This window comes from Orcinus orca, chromosome 5, assembly GCF_937001465.1.
Source record: "Orcinus orca chromosome 5, mOrcOrc1.1, whole genome shotgun sequence".
In the NCBI taxonomy this organism is placed as follows: domain Eukaryota; kingdom Metazoa; phylum Chordata; class Mammalia; order Artiodactyla; family Delphinidae; genus Orcinus; species Orcinus orca.
The window spans coordinates 134,880,579-134,902,540 of NC_064563.1; the positions used below are offsets into that span (position 1 = coordinate 134,880,579).

Here is a 21,962-nt window from a genome sequence, read left to right on the forward strand (position 1 = left end):
AACCTGGGACAGAATCATGTACTTAATTAGGGCTCTACCAAGGCCTTGGAAATACTCAGAAGGCATTCAAAATTTTGTGATCAGGTTCAGAAATATCGTGGGAGGAGAAACCCTAGGACATTTTACAAATATAAATGTATCTACAAAACTCATGAATTGAGCTCATTTTGAAACAATTTTGATTTAGTTGAATTAAAAGTAGAGTACCCATAGCTCGTCCACTGGGTTAGAAGAAAATCCTGGCAGATTTGTCCCTCTTTCTACCACTGTCACTAGTTTCCTCACTTCATCCCCATAGTGTCTCCCACTTTGTTTTTCTTCACATATGTCCATAGTGGTCTGTTCTTTCTTTAGAATTGATTAACTTTTTAAACAATTTTTAAAAATTTATTCAAGATCATCCCCATTCCTAGTGATCTCTCTCAATCCCTTTGGCATATTTTATACGGCTCTTCTAGATTGGACATAGTAAGCACTGCTAATAGTTTAAGCAAATTGGAAACAGTAAGTAAGTAAGATGGAAAATTATGTTGCAGAGTGAGAATCAATGGCTTGCTATAAAGGCAATCTTTGTAAGGTTTCTCATCAAGACCTGATTTCTGCCTCTTGACAATTGGCACAAAAGGGAGATGACAGCATTGCAGTCCCCATTCTAGGAAGAAAACCTTCCCCAGCCGAACCAGGAATAGATATACAGGAGTTATTGCCCAAGAAAATAAGAAGGGCTTACTTGGCCATGATGAAGTAGACATTAATTCCATGCTGTCAGACCATTCGTAACATAGATATAATTCATTGACATAGAGCTATAAAAATGAGTTCACTTATAAATATAAGATGAAAGGAGTTAGTTAACTGTTATTACAAAAAGAATTACTGAGTTACATGTAAGCAAATGAGTGGGCTCAAATATGGAAAAGATGTTACTGTAAGGTGCCACACCCATTACTGTGAATATATAAATACCACAGTCCAGGAGTAACATTCAAACTCAGAATCTTCTCACTGTAATTCAGCTGAACTCACATCTCCTGTCAATATGTCCTACAACCGCTACTCTGGAAAATTCTCTCTCTTCCTTGGGGACCACCTGTGCTATTCAGGCTCCTCCTGTGGCTCTTCTTATCTAGCAACCTGGTCTACTGGTACTGGTACTGACTCCTGCTCTCCTACTACCTGCCAGCTGGGCTCCTCTCTCTACAGTGGTTGTCAGGAGACCTGCTGTAAACCCACTAGGTATCAGACATTCTATGTGCTGTCTAGACCTAGCCAGATATCCTGCTACCACTCAAGAACCTCCACACTCTGCAGGCCCTCTCAGACAACTTATTCTAGGTCTCTAGGCTTTGGGTCCAGCAACAGCTGCTCCCTGGGCTATGGATCTGGAAGCTCCTACTTACCAGGCTGTGGTTCCAGTAGCTTCAGACCCGTGGCTTACAGAGTCCGTGGTTTCCCTTCTCTAAACTATGGATCTAGATTCTGCTACCCATCCTACTTCATTTCTGGGAACTTCCAGTCTTGTTACAGACCAACCTGTGGATCTGGCTCCTACTGATCATCGTACATAATTTTTAATCTTGTCCAATGTCTTCAATGACTCTATTCATAACCTTTATTGTTTTCATCATCTACAGGAAGAATTACCTTCTTATTTCTAATTATCAAATTGTCACCTTATCTCTGGTCCTGAACGTTGGCTGACAAACTTTATCTAACAATTTTTATTATTAAAGTACTAACTCAAAATAAAGTCTAAAGTCTGCATTGCAGATAGAATTGACATTGTATTTTCTTCCAAAATTGTGTGAAAAGTCATTATAATCTAATAAATTAATTGATTCTGATATCCAGCTATGTTTATTATTGTTAGTTGTTTATTATTATTGTTTATGTGATTGTAATAGATAAAAGTGTTTATTGACTAGGGTTTGATTGTGATAGATAAAAAAGATAATATGAAAAGATCAGGGCTTCCCTGGTGGCGCAGTTGTTGAGAGTCCACCTGCCGATGCAGGGGACACGGGTTCATGCCCCGGTCTGGGAAGATCCCACATGCTGCGGAGCGGCTGGGACCGTGAGCCATGGCCGCTGAAACTGCATGTCCAGAGCCTGTGTTCCACAACGGGAGAGGCCACAACAGTGAGAGGCCCGCGCACCGCAAAAAAAAAAAAAGATCAATATGCACATGGGAATAGGTTCTGAAATCCTACAAAGTTGGGGATTTGAACAAATTTTAGAGGACCTCAGATATTTTTCTTACTCAGACTATAACTGGTGGAAGAGTATTGTTTGAATAGAATATCTCAGAATCAGAAATTAGATTGATTCCCTTGTAGGATGTGGATCCCCACATAGATACAGTTATAGATATAGTTTTATATAGCTATAATTACCAATGAATATATAGCTATAAATGAATATGTAAATATAGATGAATATATAGATGATACAGTTATAGTTTGATATCCAAGGAAAATTTATCAGACTTCAAGAAGTTAAGAAATTATTAAAACCAAAATATGTGTTATGTGGTATAAACAGACTTACAAGGGATTCAGTAAATAGAAAGGTAAGACATAGATCTTATAATAACTATAATCCATATGCTTAAGAAATAGAGATAGAAAATTTTGGCAGAACATTGAAACATATTAAAAGAATCAAGTAGAAATTCTAATATTAAAAAATGCAATAAATTAAATGTAGAATTGGTTACAATTGGATTAAAAATAAATTAGACATAGCTGAAGAAACTATTAGAGATTGTTCAGAAGAGTATGTTCAAACTAAAAAGTTAAGAAAGCATAAAAATATTGAACAGCATTCCAGAGCATATGGAACATGGAGAATATGGAAAGGTCTAAAAATTTCAACTGGAGTCCTAAAACAAGTTGTGTGTGTATGTATACATATATATATATATATATACACACACACAGACACATGTATATATACATATATATAAATATATATATACACGTTCATATTCAATGAAAAATTAACAGCCATTGACAAGTCAAGACATCACCAAATCTAAGAGACGAAGCATAGAATAGAAACAGATCCAGAGAGAATTTTCCAAATAGAGGAAAATCAATTCACAAATTCAAGAAATGTTACAAATCCCATGTATGACAAATATGAAGAAAGGCCCACACCTAGGCACAATGGAGTCAAACTGATGAACAAGAACAAGAAAAAAAATGTAAAACAACCTATGGGGAAAAAATCAAGTTACCTTCAAAAAAAAGCAACAATAGGGCTTTCCTGGTGGCGCAGTGGTTTAGAGTCCGCCTGCCGATGCAGGGCACACAGGTTCGTGCCCCAGTCTGGGAAGATCCCACATGCCACGGAGTGTCTGGAGCCTATGCTCCACAACGGGAGAGGCCACAACAGTGAGAGGCCTGTGTACCACAAAAACAACAACAACAACAATAAAATTGACAACTGAACTCTAAACATATAGAAAGGGGAAGGTAGGAAAAAAATTAAATAGCCTCAAATTTGTGAAGAAAGAACAATTTAAAACTAGAATACATCACTAGTGAGTATCTGTTTCAAAAAGGAAATAGAAATACAGATATTTTCAGACAATTGAAAACTTCGAGAACTTGTCACTAGCCTTCCAGCACAAAATATATAGATAAAAGTTATACATAGTCAAAAGCAAAATGATCCTAGCCTATAGCAAAAAAATGTAGGAAAGAATAAAGAGTAAATAAAAAATATATATTGGGTACATTTAAGCAAATATTGCCTGTAAAAACATGGGGACCAATATTTATCAATATGCATAAGCATACATAAAATGAAAATACTAACATAATAATACATGAATTGGTGTAAGGATAAATGGCCTTAAGATTTCTCACATTCTTGCATTGTACAGAAAACAGTAAAAATATGAATTTATATTAACAAATCAACAAATCGGCTGTGATCCCTAAGGCAGCACTGCCTAAGAGAACTTTCTTTGATGCTGAAAATATTTTTTATGGGCAATTTCCAATATTTGGTATCCATTAGCCACACGTTATCTGTTGTGCACTTGAAATGTGATGAATATGACTGAGGAACTGAATTTTAATTTAATTTAATTTAATGTATGCAAATTGAATTTGATATATGTGGCTAGTGCCTACTCTATTGGATGGTGTGGTCTTAGTGTAACATTTAAATAACTAATGAAGTAATATGTATCCTCCTGGTAGTCCGACAGATTGATTGTTAAGAAATATCTTGATTAATATACAATAAACTTCTTAACATATAGCAAACTTTGAAATTAATAAAGTAGAACTAGCATTTTTGTTTCTTTTGCCAGATATATCTTTTATGTTTCCTTTTCTGTTTCCTCATATTTAAGAAAATCTCTTTTATGTAGAAAATAGTTTTGATTTTCATTCCAGTCTGATATTCTAAGTCTTTTATATGGACTATTTGTCATATTATATTTAACTTAATTATTGATACAGTCAGATTTCTACCTTCATATTTACTATTTTATTGTTATTTAATCCATCTTTTATGTTTCTTTTTGTCTCCTTTCATGCATTTGAGGAGTAATAAAATGGTTTAATGCTATAATTTTACTCTTTTGTTATTTTTTCCAGGCTTTTAATTTTTAAGCAAAATCTTAGATTTTAATGATCATTCTTAATTTATTACTGTTTACTTCTTCTTATATATTAAGAACCACTTAATTAGTGCTGTGTACAATGTGTATTTAGACATAATTTACTCATATTTCAGTCTTCTTTTCCCCTCCTGCAATTCCAAATTTCCCCCTGAGATTATTGTCTTTTTAATTTGAGAAAATCCTTCAATATTCATTTTAGTTCAGGTTTACCTGTTATGGAAAGCTCTATAAAAAGAAGATATTTGGATATTTTACAGTGGAAAAATAATCTTAAAGGAATAGAGTAGATAAAAAGTATGTTTTAAAGTGAAAAAGAAAATCATATGAAAGAATCTGAAGGTAGAAATGTTCAGAAGGTATTACTTGGGAGTTGTTCTAGAGAAGAAAGACCTCTAGAAAATTTTAAATATAGATGACAAAAGGGACAATATATATATGAAAAGCCATAAACTATACTCATATTGAACTTTTTAATTTAAACTACAGAGAAAGAAAACCCCATAAAGTCACTACTTATCTCCAATTGACTCTAAAATATTTGACTCTGAGTCATTTCACATGTGCACATATTGGCATCCCCTGAGTTTCTGCTTCAAAGTAGACTTCTTTAGTCATTTTTGCCTCTAAACATTTGTTCTGGTTTATCTCTGTAATCCACCATATTTCTTATTCAGTTTATCTGATCTATTTTCTCTTTCTAAAGAATTTGAGAAGCAATTTTATAATAAAATATATAAAAATAATTTTAGGCAATGAAATAAAGTTAGGGAAAGAAAATCATTGGTGGCAAATAGGGTACCTTTATTCCACTGACAAAAAAAATTTACTTCATCTTAATCTCTTCCCTTAGAGGTAAGAAGCCTCCAGCCAATATACAGTCAAATGAACAAAGAATCTTGGCCAGCGAGAAGAGTAGGGGATTTTCTGGTCATGATGAGATGGCATCAAAGACATGTAGTCATAGAATTTCTGACTTTGGAACAGGTCATTAGCTTAGTGCTTTAACAACATGGTGAATTCACCCATGAATATGAGATGAAAGGAATTTTTCATCTGCAATTACAGAAGATATTATTGAATTACACATACAGAGATGAGAGATTACAAGCATGAGAAAGGTGACTGTGTAGAATGCCACACCCATGGCTAAGAGTATAAAAACACCCCAGTCCAGGAGGTGACATTAAACCTCAGAATCTTCTCATTGTCACTCATTCGAACTCACATCTCCTGTCAACATGTCCTACTATCACTGCTCAGGAAACTTCTCCTCCTGCTCCCTTGGGGACCACCTGTGCTACTCAGGCTCCTCCTGTGGCTCTTCCTACCCCAGCAACCTGGTCTACAGCACTGACCGCTGCTCTCCCAGCTCCTGCCGTCTGGGCTCCTCTCTCCAGAGTGGCTGCTATGAGCCCATCAGGTGCCTTACAACCTGTGTGCTATCCAGTCCCTGCCAGACATTCTGCTACCGCCCAAGGACCTGCATGCTCTACAGTCCTTGCTGGACAGCTTATCCTGGGTCTCTGGGCTCTCGGTCCAGCAGAAGCTTCTCCCTGGGCTATGGATCCAGAAGCTGCTACACACTGGGCTTTGGATCCCATGGCTTCAGACCTCTGGGTTATGAAGTCTATGCCTTCGCTTAGTTGAGCCATAGATCTGGGTTCTGCCGTCCATCCTACTTTGCCTCTAGGAGTTGCCAATCACTGTGTTACAGACCAATCTGTGGATCTGCCTTCTATTGATCAGCTTGTGGAACATTCAGATGTGAGCAATGTGTCCAACCTCTATACAGAGCTTCTATCATCTTCATGATCTTCGGGAATATCACCTGTTCTTCATCTTTTTTCCATTCGTAAAATACTGACCAAAAAACTGTCTGCCACATATACTGAACTTAATGATTAATTTTATGGAATAAATTAACGGAATTAGTAAAATGAATGAAATATATTACTAAATCAATTAATGAAATTCATGTTAACAAACAATGAATTAATGTTAATAAATTAATGGGATAATTGTTCATGAATTTTATTCACAAAATGGATAAAAATCTAAATGAATATAATCTAATAAACTCATTCAATCTGGCTTGCAAATATGCTACTAATTTTATTGTTAGTTTTAACTAGTTAAGTGGGGTTTTTTTCCTTTTGCTTTTTTTGGAGGCTGTTTTTGAGTTAACGTTTACTGTACCTCTGAAAGCAAACTTTGAAAAACTAATATTGAGAGATTTGAACTAATTTATTTGAGGGTTTAAACATTTTCTTCTTCAAAACTTCTGTTTTCTGAAATCCTTACATTGCGTGTATAAACTTCACGTGAATAATAATCTCAGGAGTGGCATAGAGCACATTTTCTTCAAAGAATATGGGGCCTTGATGTTTGCTGACTGAAGGAGAAAAGCAAGCAATTTGGAAAATACAACTGAATGGGGAAAAATTTTAGGTTATATGAAAAGTTTTGTACATTAGTTTAGAGAGCTTTCTTTGATTCAGTCAATGTTGGGTGGCAAAAAAACCATATCCCTTCATCTCATTGAGTATCTTTGTATGTAATTGATTTCTTCACAGGTGTAAAGAGGAAGCCAATTATATTTGGTGAGAATTAATTAGGTTCATGAGATGTAGATTTTCACCTATTGTAACCAAGATCCAAATTAAACATGGCTGAAAAAACAAGGCTTTCAAACCATCAGAAGTCGCTATTTCATTCATATTGCAACACACGTTTACACACTCCTTGTTTTTATGTTTTATGTTGCAATTCTGACATTTTATAGGTCACATATTTCAGAAAACAGCATAGTGCTAGTATAGATAACATATTGATAAGGTCTAAAGAAAATAGCCAAAAGACAATATCTTTATACAGAGATAAAGAACAAGGTTCAAAGAATTTTCCTATTCATCATTTTTCAGATCACTATAAGAATTATGAGAAACACACATTTTATGAACTAGTTAATTTACACAGAAGGAAATGAAGACTCAAAGCAGATTAAGGGTTCACTATAGGTCCCAGTCTTACAATAAAACCAAATAAAACCATCTATCTATATGATAGATGAGGACTAATATAAGAAGTGAAGACGCAAGCAACATGGGAGAGAATAAAGAGAATTCTGAGAAGGTGAAATAAAATGATCAAAGCAGAGAGGTACAAAGGTACTTGTGTTCAGGAAATTATTGAAAATCAAGTTACAATTTGTATGGATTAGTAATGGAAAATCAGCTAGAGAGGTATAATTGGTCTCTTTCACTTCATTGTTTTGGATATCTTGAGTTTTGGATCACATTAATCTTAGGATTCATCTTCTCTTATTCATACTGTTAAAATAGCTTTCTGCCTGCTCATTTTCATTTTATTTTCTACTTATTTAAACATTTTAAAATACTTTATAAAGTAAAACTTTTGTCAAATATTATGTAAAATAGGATGTCATTATATTTCCTTATTTTATATATATTCATATTAAATATATAAAATAATATAAAAATATAACAAACAGTTAAATCTCTTAAATCCCCAACTACAAATAAAGTAGCAGAGCATCTGGTAGGCTTTTTGGGGTTCTGGAACAAACATACTCCCCAAGTAGAAGTACCTCTCTGGCCTAATACAAAGCTTCCTTTAGATCAGGAGCAGGAAAAGATTCTGTAGGTCTAGTCTCAGATGCAAACAACACTACTGGTTGGGTCAAACAATCTGGCAGACCATATGGTGTTGGTGGCATCTGTGGTATTGAAAAAAATAAAAATACAATAAAACTGCAATGTGAAGTTTACGGCACACCTCAGTGGGAAAATCACAATGCAGGCAAATAAAGTTGTAGAACAAGGTCTTATAATCTGTAGTTGAAAATTAACATATCTTTGGATAATCAGATCCTTGGAAACTACTTGGACCTGGTAAAGGTACAAAACTTGACTGTGGGACAAGTGATCATGCATCTGTAGCTTCCATCGTGAGCTGCGTTCTGTTGAAACTTCCAAGTCATGAAGTCAGGTGGACTCAGTAGCAATCCATTGTAAGACAGAAATAGCTCATAGAGGAATGAACACTAGCAGAACAAGAAAGCAGGCTCCATGAGCAGAAGCCCAGACCTCCATGTCACCGACCAGCACTGCACCACCACCTCTTTCTCAGATCACATATGTGGTCACATTTGGTGCCTCAAATGACCAGCTGAAGGAGGAAGGGAAAAGCCCAAGCAAGGCTTGCAGATGGATTGGCTCATTGCATGGATGCCTTTAAACACCATGATGAGAAAAATATGCTTTCTCTATGTGTAGAATCATATGTCTAGCACCTGGTTATCCACTTTGTATAAAAGAGAAAAGTGGTCCCAGTTGATGATACATCTAGATTCCTGGACAGTTGCAATTGACCTGAGCAGCTAGTTAAAAACCTGGAAGGGAGAATATATAATATTCAGACAATAAAATCTGGTATAGAGACATATGGATGGATATATGCAAGTTGGTCCAAAGTGTCAAGATCTTTGTATTTCTTCTCAATGCCCACCAGAATGCATCTATCATGGAAGAGGAACTAAAAAATCAAGTTGACAAAATGACTGTCAGTCGAGCTAGCTTGCCTTTGTCAGAAGTCCTCACCATGCTGGCAAGATGAGCATGTGAATAAGTGACCAAAGAGGCTATGAATGGGTGCAACAGCATAAGCTCCCACTTACAAATCTGATATAATTAATGCCACTACAAATGTCCAATCTGTCAGCAATGGAGGCTAATGCTAAACTCCCAGTATGGCACTATTCCTCAAGGAAACCAACCGGTCACTTGGTTGCAAGTTAACATGGCCCCCTTGTGCCCTGAAAGGATCAGTGGTTCATCCTCAAACACATAACTACCTATTCAGAGTAAGCCTCTGCTTTTTGTGCTTATCTCAGCAGCAATATTATTCAGGAGCTGATGAAAAACTTGATCCACCAGCATGGAATTCCTCACAAGGCAGCATCTAATCAGGAAATCCACTTCATAGTAGAGACAGCAAGAAATGGGATCCACAAGTTATATCAAAAACCACAGGACCCTGAAGCTGTCTGCCTGATAGTGCATTAAATAGCCCCACTGACGGCAAAGCTGAAGTTTGCTTGGAGCATGGAAGCAATGTCCTCAAAGATTGGGTCCCAAATATCCACTTACTGTCATCCCCAATGACGCGTTTAAGAACTTTGTGCTTCCTATTTCTGCAACTGGAATTTCCAAGGATAGAAGACCTATTCCCAAAGATAAACTTTCTAACGGACATACCAAGGGTCTCATTGAACTACAATTATGACTGCTGGCTGAGCACTTCGAGTTCCTTGTTTCAGGTACCAGCAAGCAAAAAAAAAAAGAGTTACCATCTAATCCAAGGGTAGATGATCCTGTTTAGTAGAAAATAGTAGGGTTACTGTTACACAGTGAAGGTAAGAGGGAGTATGTGTGGAGCTCAGTCGATCTACTTGGATGGCCCTTGAAAATTCCCGCCCAACTGATGTGATTTGTCATATGCAGTAACTATAGCAAGAAAAGGGTATGGTTATCAGTGTTCATACTTCTTAGGAAAGGGCATAGGTAATACCACCAAGAAATCCACTGAGACCAATAGAAGTGGTAGCTGAGGGTGAAGCAAATTTCTAATGGATTGTGAAGGAGGGAAATAATGAGTATCCATCTCAGCTCCAAGATCAAATGCAGTGACAGAGTGCGTTTCATCCCACCCAGTCACTCTTGAACATTTCCCCTCAGGAAGAGAGGCCAACCAGAGCTACGGAGAATCTCTCTCCTGATAAGTTGACCCTCAAGGTGAAAATGGTGGACTGTGACAGGTACAGATCTGCACTGGAACTCACTTCACATCACTTCAAAAAAGGAATAGCTATCCAGATGTGACAAGTGAGGTTAGTTGACAACCTTTCTCTGTTGGCTTCCTTGGAATCTGCCTCGGATTTCAAGCCAAGGTCAGGTTTTTCTCATGGCAGCCCCTTGTCAATGACTGAACAAGGTGGTATAATGGCTTTTTTTTCTTTCACAAGTGTTACTCTCTTACAAACTTTTTGTTCTTCCATTCCTGTCTCAGTGCCTGCTTCCTGGAGAATCCAACTAGCAAATATTCTATTCTTTCTTGAAACTTAATGTTTCCTTTTAAGATTATTTTCCTTCATCCTAAAGAATTTCTGTGTTTATTTCAGTGCAAGTTTATCTGATATAATTAGCCCACTGGAAATTAGCACTCAGCTATTATATTATACAACAGAAAAAATAAAATGGAGAACAGGGGTGACAAAGGGAAAATATTTTATATTTTTGAAAGAAATTACAGAAAAGGAACTGACTTTGAAAAATGCACAAAAATCATTCACAGTATGAGCAGAGAAAAGCCTGAGTTGTTCTAGGATGCAGAACCCAGGTTCTTTTAAAATTTTTATGAGGTAAATAAAAATATATGAAAATATATAAATTATATTCATTTTTGAAGTGTTTTTTTGTAACGGCATTTAGATCCATAGTCTCAAAGCAAGTAGAAGAGATACCTGAAATCCCTGTCTCTTCATCCCTTTTCCCAGTTTCTCAAACTACCATCATTATCCCCACTCCCTCTTCACATGCCACAAATCAGTTTCTTCCTGTGGTTCCATCTTAATTCAGTCTTCTGTCTTTAAATGTTTGCCTGATTCCTTTCTGTTTCTAACCATTTCTCATTATGTGTTATTTTTCTTCCCTCCATTGGATATGAGGAGCACTGTATAATAATATGTGCTAGATGGAAAATAAATTTGAAGAATGTGAATCAGTAGTGACAAGTAGAATCAATCATTAGAAGCATCCTTATAAAAGACAAAGTTATGCCACTGATCACTTGACATGGTAGAAAAGTGACAGAAGAAATCCCAGAGCAAAGCAGGAGTAGATATACATGGAGTCATGGCCAGGAAGTAAAAAATGGGCTTTCCTGGCCTTAATAGGATGAAGATAACTGACAAATTGTCCTAGAATTTCTGTACAGGAATGGTCATTGGCTTTGTGTTATAAAAAATCATGGCACCAGTAAATAGAATAAGTAGGAAACTAGTCAACTGCAATTACAGAGACGATTAATGAATTACACACATGCAGAAGAGGAGTGAAAAATGTGAGAGGATTGCACCAGTACTGTGCCAAACCATTGACAAGAGTATATAATTACCCAGTCCACAAGATGACCTTAGACCTCAGAATATTCTCAGTGTATTTCTGCTGAACTCATATCTCCCGTCAAGATGTCCTACAATTGCTGCTCTGGAAGCTTCTCCTCCCACTCCCTTGGGGGTTACCAGTGCTAGCCAGGCTTCTCCTGTGGCTCCTTCTACCCCAGCAACCTGGTCTACAGCACTGACCTCTACTCTCCCAACACCTGCCAGCTGGACTCCTCTCTTTACAGTCAGGAGACCTGCTGTGAGCCCACCAGGTGCCAGACATCCTGTGTGGTGTCCAGTCACTGCCAGACATCCTGCTACCACCCAAGGACCTCCACACTCTGCTGGAAAACTTACCCTGGGTCTCTGGGATTTAGGTTCAGCAGCTGCAACTTCCTGAGCTCTGGATCTGGAAACTGCTACTCATTGGGTTGTGGATCCAATGGCTTTAGACCCAGGGTTCCCTCTGTTAGTAGCTCTCCTCCATTCCATTTGTAACATTGCTGGGCTTTCTCCATTGGATATATCTGCATTAATATTTAATACTTGGAAATTAATTTTGGAGAAAAAAATGAATAGTCACAAGTAGTTTCAATCTTTAGAAGGCTTTTTAGAAGGCCAAAGCTATGCCTCTAACCAAATAAAAAAGGAAGATGGTACCATTTTGATCTCCACCCTTAGAAGGAATGCATACCCCAGCAAAGCCAGACTCAGATACACATGCAGCGTATACCAGGAAGGAGGGACATTCTTGGCTGTGATGGGATGGTCATTAATATAAAACGGTCATAGCATTTGTGACATGACTAGCTTATTGGCTTTGTGTTGTAACCAAAACTATTATAGCACCCATAATACAATGTGTAGGGAACTATGCAGCTGCAATTACAGAAATGATGATTGAGGTAATACTATGCACATGAGGGAGCAGACATGTAGGAATGGTGACCTTGTAGCTGTAAACACCTATTTCTGAGAGTATATAAATACCACAGAATATTCTCAGTCTAATGCCACAAAATACTGTCAGTCTAATTCAGCTGAACTCACATCCCCTGTCAACATGTCCTACAACTGCTGTTCTGGAAACTTCTCCTCCAGCTCCCTTGGGAGTCATCTGCACTACCCAGACTCCTTCTACTCCAGCAACCTGGTCTATAGCACTGACCTCTACTCTCCCAGCACCTGCCAGCTGGGCTCCTCTCTCTACAGTAGCTGTCAGGAAACCTGCTATGAGCCCACAATGTGCCAGGCATTCAGTGTGGTGTCCAGTCCTTGCCAGACATCCTGCTACTGTCCGAGGACCTCCACTCTCTACCATCCCTGTTAGACAATATATGCTGGGTCTCTGGGCTTTAGGTCCAGCAGAGGCTGCTCCCTGAGCTCTGGATCCAGAAGCTGCTACCCACTGGGCTGTGGATCCGGTGGCTTCAGACACCTGGGTTATAGAGTCCAGGGCTCTCCTACCTTGGGCTATGGATCCAGATTCTGCCACCCAACCTATTTTGATTTTCGGCCTATCTGTGGATCTGGCTTCTAAAGACCAATTTATTGGATGTCTAGATCTTTTGGCAGAATGACAACTTTTTTTTTTTTTTTTTTTTTGCGGTACGCGGGCCTCTCACTGTTGCGGCCTCTCCGGTTGCGGAGCACAGGCTCCGGACACGCAGGCTCAGTGGCCATGGCTCACGGGCCCAGCCGCTCCACGGCATGTGGGATCTTCCCAGACCGGGGCACGAACTCGTGTCCCTTGCATCAGCAGGCGGACTCTCAACCACTGCGCCACCAGGGAAACCCCAAATGACAACTATTTTATTCTCACAAGAAACAACCCTCTTCATGGTCCCCAAAGACTGGCTGTTCACTCACTCTGCAGCCAGCCACCCAACCTAACTTACAGATTTGGTCTTGTAGAATGTAAAACTAAGTAACAAACCTAAACTTTAAATCATATACCTGCATTGGTGATGGAAATCATCCAATTATTAGATATCCTTCAAAATTTAACAGTATCTAATTATCTTAAGTAAATAAACACATTTATTCTGGCATCCATATATGTTATTATTATTAGTACAAATAAACATCTCAAGAGCTATAAAAGCCTTGTTCTTTAAATCATGTGTCCTTATACCTCTCTTCACAGGAGAAGAAAAGCACAAAAGTTAATGGATATGTATGGAATGCAGAGAGAAAGAATAAAATTTAGGTATAGTTCTAGGTTTGCACATAAAACAAAAAATAAATATAAATCTAACTTGTGTCTGTATATTTTCAGAAAATACTAAATATAAAGCTTAAATAACTTCTATTAAGTTCATCCAAAGTTGGTTGGTAAAAGTGACCGACTTTTTGAATCTCAGTAAGTACTTTTCCATGAAAGTCATTTTTTTACAGCATGTAAGAAGGAAGCCAATTATTCTTGTTGTGAAGAATTTTGATTCAGGATGTGTGAGTTTTTATCTCTATGCTTTCCAGTGGCTCAGGCTATATATGGCTGAGAACCACAACCTTTATGTCAGCAAAAAATGGATATCCTTTACTTTTACTTTTTTATAGTCATGTGCTAATCTTTTTTATAGGACACAGATTTCAGAAAATGGTACATTGCTGTTGGACACATTTTGAAAAGGAGACAAATCTAATAATAAAAGGGCATTATCTTTGTGTTGAGCTAAATAAACGTTCAAAGAGATTTTCAAGTCATTATTTCTTTAGAACTTTAAATAGCACTCAGAGGAACATAACTTTTGTGTGCTACATGTTTGTTTGTTTGTTTGTTTTTTAAACATGAGGCAATGGAAGTTCAAAGGGACTCAAGATCTGGCCAAAGATCCCAGTCTTACAGAGAAATTGATGTTCACAATTTTCCTAAAAGATGGAACCTCCTATTAAAAGCAAAAACAGAAGTAGTATAGGATAGAATCGAAAAAGTTTGGAAAAATAAAATGGAATGGACAAAGCAGAGAGATATAAAGTTACCTGGTATGTTCAGGGAATATATGGGCAATTAATTTACAATGGGCAATTAAGTCATTTGGTAAATAGGTTTAGATAGCATTTCTAATGGCTGCACATTACTCCATCATTTTGAAGTTTGAATTTTGAATGACATTAATGACATTAATCCTAGGTTTCCTCTCCACCTATTAAATTTACTGGAACCGACTTCCAGTGATAATTCTCGCACCAGATTTCTTGTCTATTCTAAATAATTTTGCATATATTGTAAAATAAATATTTTTACCAACCATCCTTATATATAGAAGTGTAACATGATATCATTTACCAAGTATAACTTTTGTCAGCATCAGAGTGGGTAGTTCAAATCACTACTAGAACGCTAGTAAAACTGGATAAAATAATCTGTGCACAAACACTGGAGCATTACCAGGCTAAGAACTGCTAGATCAAAATTAGGAGAGGTTTTAAGTCAAAAGAAATGTTGGTATTTGGGCTGATTTCTTCCTAGAGTTGCCCACTAAATCCAAAAACGTCAATGGGCTCATAGTGTGAATGAACAGAATTAGACTCCCATGGCATTGTAAGGAACTGGGGATATTGGTAAACATTCTAGGATTTTGAAACATTATAGGATTTTAAAACTCCACTAGAATTTTAAGGGTATACAAACAGAATATGTTTCACAGGAACTGAAGTCAACCTTTGAATTACATCCATCTTGATGATATGACAATATTACTAATCTTACCCCAGCTTGGTACCTCCAGAGTAAATTCTGCAAATAGACCTCTAATTACCTATAGTAATTGATTAAAAACTATCAATACTGCAAAAAAAAGCAAGACAAGAACAGAGACAACATAGAGTACAAACAAGTCTACAGGAGATCCAGATAATGAACATATTAGAAATATACACAAAAATAATTGTGGTTATTTTTCTTAAGAAATTAAAGACGAGTTTAAGAATTTTGACAGAGTGCTTGAATATATAAAGATGAAAATGAAAAATGCAAAAACTGTAAAATACAGTAACTAAAATGTACAAAACTCAAATGACTTCAAAGGCAAACTAAAACAGTCTGAAACTATGGGCCAATATCCCTCCCAGCTGAAATAAAATATAATAATGAGCTCAGATAAGGGAGTGTCAGAATACCTGGTCAAAGTATAGGCAAACTAGAGTTTCAATCAAGCTGATTAAAATCAGATGACATATATACACTAATATGCATAAAATGGATAACTAATAAGAACCTGCTGTATAAAAAATAAATTAAATTAAATTAAAAAATTTAAAAAAATAGAGACGGTGCCTGCCTAACTCAGTTAATAGAAGAACATTACTGATAAGCCCTTGACCCATCTAACATGCAGAAAAAAGGACTTACATTCTCTTGAAAACATTAAATCAAAATATTTTCATATATATATTTGTGTGTATATATGTGTATCAATTACATAATTATATAATCATATGTGTACAAAAATATAAATATTTATACTACAAGATACACTGTTCTTTTATATACAATGTCATAATGCCATAAAACATTACAAAAAAATGTCAGAAAGTATGTAAGTGTTACTGCCCCCATCAAAAGAATAACAATCAATAAGAGGAAATTCACATTTAACACACTTATTAGAATTAGTTGGCTAAAATGCTCATGATGGATATGTGAATAATTTAAGAAAAAGATGGATATAACTAATAAATATATAGGGAATTTTAAGAGATATGTACATTTAAAAACAACAACAACAACCTAATGGATATTCTCAAACAGAAAGTTAAAGATTTAAGTTTTTTTAAAAAAGTCAGCCTATATCAGTTCAAAATATCCTTCAAAAATAAAGAAAAAATAAAAATTTTCAGAAAAATTTTATCCTCAAAAATTTTCTGTAAAATAATTAATTTGACCCTGCCTGATTTGATCAACAATTTCCAGAAGTGGGTGCAGTTGAAAAAGTACTATAATCTATCAATAACACTTCTCATATCAGAAAGAATTGGATCCATATCTAAGGAATACAGACTCACAAACAAAAAAACTTGCAAGTCAATATTTCCACGGTAAAGACCACACATATTTTGGAAATGCCCAGTTTTATAATTACGTTTTTTTCTTAAAAAAAAAAAAGCTGCCCCTGGAAACCTACACTGTACAGAATAATCAATACAAGACTGGAGCTGGGTTGACCAGGTTCTGAGTTCCTGGGAAGTCTCCTTCAACTGATAACCCTCATCATTCACTTTAATACAAATGTAGAATTAAAGATGAAAATAAACTAGTAAAGAATGAGGCCATGAGCCTCTTTGATTGGTGCAGAGGTTATGAACTAAGATTCTATACCCTTTGAAAACAAATGGATTAACTTTCCACTTTGTCTAAGAGTAGTTCTGCTCCCTGCTCATCCTGTGGTTACTCTTAAGTTTGCCAACAGGGCTATTTTGAGGAAGTGTTTGGAAAAGAGGGAGAATGAGGAAGGCTAAGATATTTACCTTGCCTACTGGAAAAAATGGAAAAAAATTAATTCTGCTTTGGAATATAGAAAAATAAATATTTTTCCAAATAATTATTTAAATTTTGTGAAGCTGTTGGTTACTTCTTTTCTTATATGATGTTTCTTTTAAAAATTAAAATAATTGATTTTCTCAAAATCTAAATTTTGACCTTGTTTTTTTTCTCTGTTTTATATTTGACTTCTATTTCATTGATTTCTGTTCTTTCCTTTCTTATTTTTATCTTAAATTTACTTTTGGTTTAAATTGCTATTTTTTTTCTAAGTTCCTCATATAAAGTACTAAAATAATTGATTTCAAGCTTTCTTGAATTGTTATATATACTTTAAAATCTAAAATTTTCCTTCTAAACAGCTGTACCTCTCAAATTTTACTGGGTTATATCATCATTATGCATTTTAAAATATTTCCAAATTTTCATCCATTTTTTTCTTTGATGTTTGAATTTTTATGAATGGTGTTAATTTACAGCCATATGAGGTTCTTTTTATTTAAAATTTGTAGTTTATTTTTATCTGATATCTACTGATTTCTCACCTTTTAAAAATGTATTGCCAGCAGTAAACTGAACAATAAACCAAATTTAACGTCTAATGTCACCATTTGTGATAGAATTTATTTCAATAGATTTTCTCCTCAAAATGAAATTCACATGAATTAAATGTAATAAACCCCTTAATTCAAAAACAATGTGGTGGTTTGTTATCTGTTTATTTTCTAATTTTGTTCTCTTGTCCATTTGTGGGATTAAAACAAAAGATCAATATTCCCCTGTGAATGGGCTTTGAAATCCTAACTCTGTGCAAGGTCTAAACTAATGTCTTCAGAATTTTAAGTGTCTTAATATGGTAATTTCCTGGAATTTCACTGAAGGCACAACTTTCTCTGACTATAAATCTCCGAAGCAGAGGAGAGCTGAATTCACTCATGAACAATTGACCATGTGTTTGTATCTGGAGAAGGATAGAATTAGGAAAAACAAGGAAATAATTTAGTTCATATGTTCCAGTTCATATGAAAAAAAAGTAAATGAAGGACTAGTATACATTTGTAAACTTGAGAAAAAAATGCCTATGACCTTTCATTAACTATCATTGAATTAGCCTCATTTTGGTTGGCAAAAGTATCTGAATTTTGCATTTCAACAACCAGTTTCTAGTCTGATTCATTTCTCTTAAGTGTATGTAAGGAGGTTATGCCTAAACCTAGGTGAGATAAAACCAAAACAGATACATGGGCTGCTCTAGAAGCTCTAGAAGGGTCAAGTTCAGAAGGCATTTGTTTCATCTCAATGCCTTCCCAAGTCTCAAACTCAAAGCAGCTGAAAATGAGCTTCTAGAACTGCCCATATGTCCGTTTTGGTTGCCTCTCACCATGAAATTGGTTACTGTTTGATTTTTTATGGTTATTTTCTAAGTTTTTATAAATATACATATAATTTCAGGAAATAATAAGTTGCTAAAAATATAACTTGCTGTAAATGAGCCAAACATAAAAATAAAATGCTATCTTTGTGTAGAGCCAAGGAATCTAAAGAAATTTCCTAAGCGTTAGTATTTCATTATACCCTCAAGCAGACCTGTGAGGAATTTGCTCATTATATTTTAAGGTCCTTTTAGCATTTAAGAAGAGAGTGGCTCAAAGAGAACCAGACTTGCCAAAGATGGCATTTCTTTAAGTAAATGAAAATGTCTCACTCTCTTCCTAAGTACATTAAATATGAGTGACACAAGTAACTGTATAGATCCCCAAGCTGAACTTACTTATTGTACAGATGTAGAACTTGAGAACTAGAAGCATTCGTTTCTTGGTCTCTCAGGAAGTTAATGGTAAGGCTAACAACAGAACTCCTAATTCCTATTTCATTTTTTTTTTCTTTTGCAGTACGCGGGCCTCTCACTGTTGTGGCCTCCGCGGCATGTGGGATCTTGCCGGACCGGGGCACGAACCCGTGTCCCCTGCATCGGCAGGCGGACTCTCAACCACTGCCCCACCAGGGAAGTCCAGATTGACAAAATCTTTAAGGGGTGATATCAATTCATTTTGTTTTGTTTTGTTTTGTTTTGTTTTGAGGTACATGGGCCTCTCACTGTTGTGGCCTCTCCCGTTGTGGAGCACAGGCTCCAGACGCCCAGGCTCAGCGGCCATGGCCAACGGGCCCAGCCGCTCTGCGGCATGTGGGATCCTCCCGGACCGGAGCACGAACCCGTGTCCCCTGCATCGGCAGGCGGACTCTCAATCACTGCGCCACCAGGGAATCCCTCTTATTTCATTTTAATGTAATTTCAGTTGTGCCACGCGATCTCATCTTCTCTCCCCTTCAGTCATTTCTCTCTCTTCTTCTCCTCCACATCATCATCACCATCATCATCACTATTAGAATGCTTGGGAAATATTCATGGTTTTTAGACTATTACTGGGAAATCTAAAGGGATCAAAATAATGAGAGAAAATATAGAAATTTTATTTGACATCCCTGACAGAAATTGAAATAGTAATATTGGGTTGCTCCCCTATGAACATAATCATATTTTGTTTATAACTTCCATAAGTTTTGAAAATGTGATAATCCAAGTTATCCCCTTATGCAAATGCCCACTTTGGTTAAGTCGGAGCAGCCTCTGATGATTAAAAATTACCTGCATATTTCAGATGTGAAAGTGGTTCTCTGGCCTCCGGAAGTACTCTAGTTAAAAAGCAAACTTACTTTTAAAGAAGAATCAGGGATAGTTTCAATAATATTTACACAGCCATAAAGTGAAGTACTCACACACAACTAGTAATTATAATGTTGGAAAGAATAAATTTGTAATATCACAACTGGTGCTGAAGTTAAATATAATAAAGTCTCATTTAAATATATAAGTATCAAAGTATAAAAACTTTTATCATTATTTCTCAAGAAACTGTCCCAATCCCATACAACAATCTAGAAACAGCCAACCCCTACCTCTGAAACTGAGCAGGGCCCTGTGGAGTTCCTGGGCACAAAAGCCTTTCTGTGTCCCCTTTCCTGAGTTCCAAAGGGCAGGTTCAAACCGTTGCTAATCAGGAAAGGGAGGGGATGCAGAGATAAGGGAAGAGCAGTCAAGAAACACCGGTACAGAACACCGGGTACAGACTTGGGGCAGAGTCCTGGTTCCCCCTCAAGGGAAACACATAACAATATATTTGAGCTCTTCTGCAGAACTAAAACCACCACCAAATGGAAGATGTTAACTACTTGATGAAGCATTCTTCCTTCCAGAGAAGGTCACAGTTCAACCCTCATCACCTGACACCAGATGATCTCTGGATTGAGGGAATGTGGGCCCTGCATGCACCACGGTCCCTATTAGTAACCCTGCCCCTTGATTATAAAACTCCTTACAGCCACTCCCCTCCCCCCCAGTTCTTGGGACACACAGTTTTGAGGGCACTAGCCTCCTGTGTCCCCCTTTGCCTGGCAAAGCAATAAAGCTATTCTTTTCTACTTCACCCAAAACTCTGTCTCTGAGATTTAATTTGGTGTTGGGATACAGAGGCCGGATTCAAAGCTTTTTTTTTTTTTAACATACTTATTGGAGTATAATTGTTTTACCACGGTGTGTTAGTTTCTGCTTTATAACAAAGTGAATCAGCTATACATATACATATATCCCCATATCCCCTCCCTCTTGCGTCTCCCTCCCACCCTCCCTATCCCACCCCTCTAGGTGGTCACAAAGCATGGAGCTGATCTCCCTGTGCTATGCGGCTACTTCCCACTAGCTATCGATTTTACATTTGGTAGTGTATCTATATCCATGCCACTCTGAATTTATCAGGATCAAGATAAGGTTCTCCCTATATTCCAGCAACAGGGATTCTGGGTCTTCAGTTCCTTACAAAAGCAGCCCTACTTTCTACCAGATTCCCATTATCTCCTTCTTAGATCCTGCCCCAACTAGATTTCTGATTTCCTCCTGCTGCATTCCTTGTCCCTCTGTTACACTCAATGTCCCTATGAAATTTGAACTCAGGGGTTCAGCTCCCAACCTCCTGCTGCCAAAGCAACTTTATTTCCAGGAATTGCCAGTCATCTTTTTACCAGCCAGCATGTGGTTCTTACTTCTGGGGATGAATGTATTTAGTTTCCCAGGAAACTCATCATGAGTCATTTCCATGCAATTGATTTCACCAATTTCTATTTATTTATTCTTGTCACATTAGTGATTATAGGTAACAGCTTTGTTCTCCCCCCCCCAACCCGGCCTTAACTCCCATATTTTTTATTAGTCATGCCTCAGTAGTACCTTGTCAAACATCTTGTCAGCACCAGTCCTCAAAATAATATTCATTTAGCTCTGTTCTTAGGGAATGCAGGATGAACAAATGTTCTATTACATTTTTTTTTTCAGGGAGAATGCATTCATTCATATACTTCTCTATATTAAGAAAAATTTAAAACTGGTTTTTAAGTGGGATTCCCATTTCTCTGAACTTACCAACTAGCAAGGTTAACCAAATAATAATTTAATTACAACAGTAAGTAAAGCTGTAAAAGAGCTGTTCTTCAACATATAAGTACATTTGACAATGAGACCTTAATAACAATCTGAGATGTTAACAAAGCTTCCCAGAGAAAGTATTTTAGAAGCTAAGTCTGGAGAATGAGTAAAAATGGCTTGA

General features: G+C 36.6%; 1 protein-coding gene and 3 pseudogenes across 1 annotated transcript; all 4 read left to right on the top strand.

The window, feature by feature from the left end:
- Positions 1-988: 988 nt before the first annotated feature.
- LOC101275225 (keratin-associated protein 13-1-like) lies at positions 989-1,555 on the top strand (the record flags this gene model as incomplete). The annotated part of the gene is made up of 1 exon (XM_004264642.4): positions 989-1,555. A coding segment is annotated over one exon (567 nt), but the record flags the coding sequence as incomplete, so codon positions are not given.
- A 4,322-nt stretch (positions 1,556-5,877) lies between these two features.
- On the top strand, positions 5,878-6,381 carry LOC101278692 (keratin-associated protein 13-1-like; annotated as a pseudogene).
- A 5,525-nt stretch (positions 6,382-11,906) lies between these two features.
- On the top strand, positions 11,907-12,320 carry LOC125964423 (keratin-associated protein 13-1-like; annotated as a pseudogene).
- A 541-nt stretch (positions 12,321-12,861) lies between these two features.
- On the top strand, positions 12,862-21,414 carry LOC101275480 (keratin-associated protein 13-1-like; annotated as a pseudogene).
- Positions 21,415-21,962: the final 548 nt, after the last annotated feature.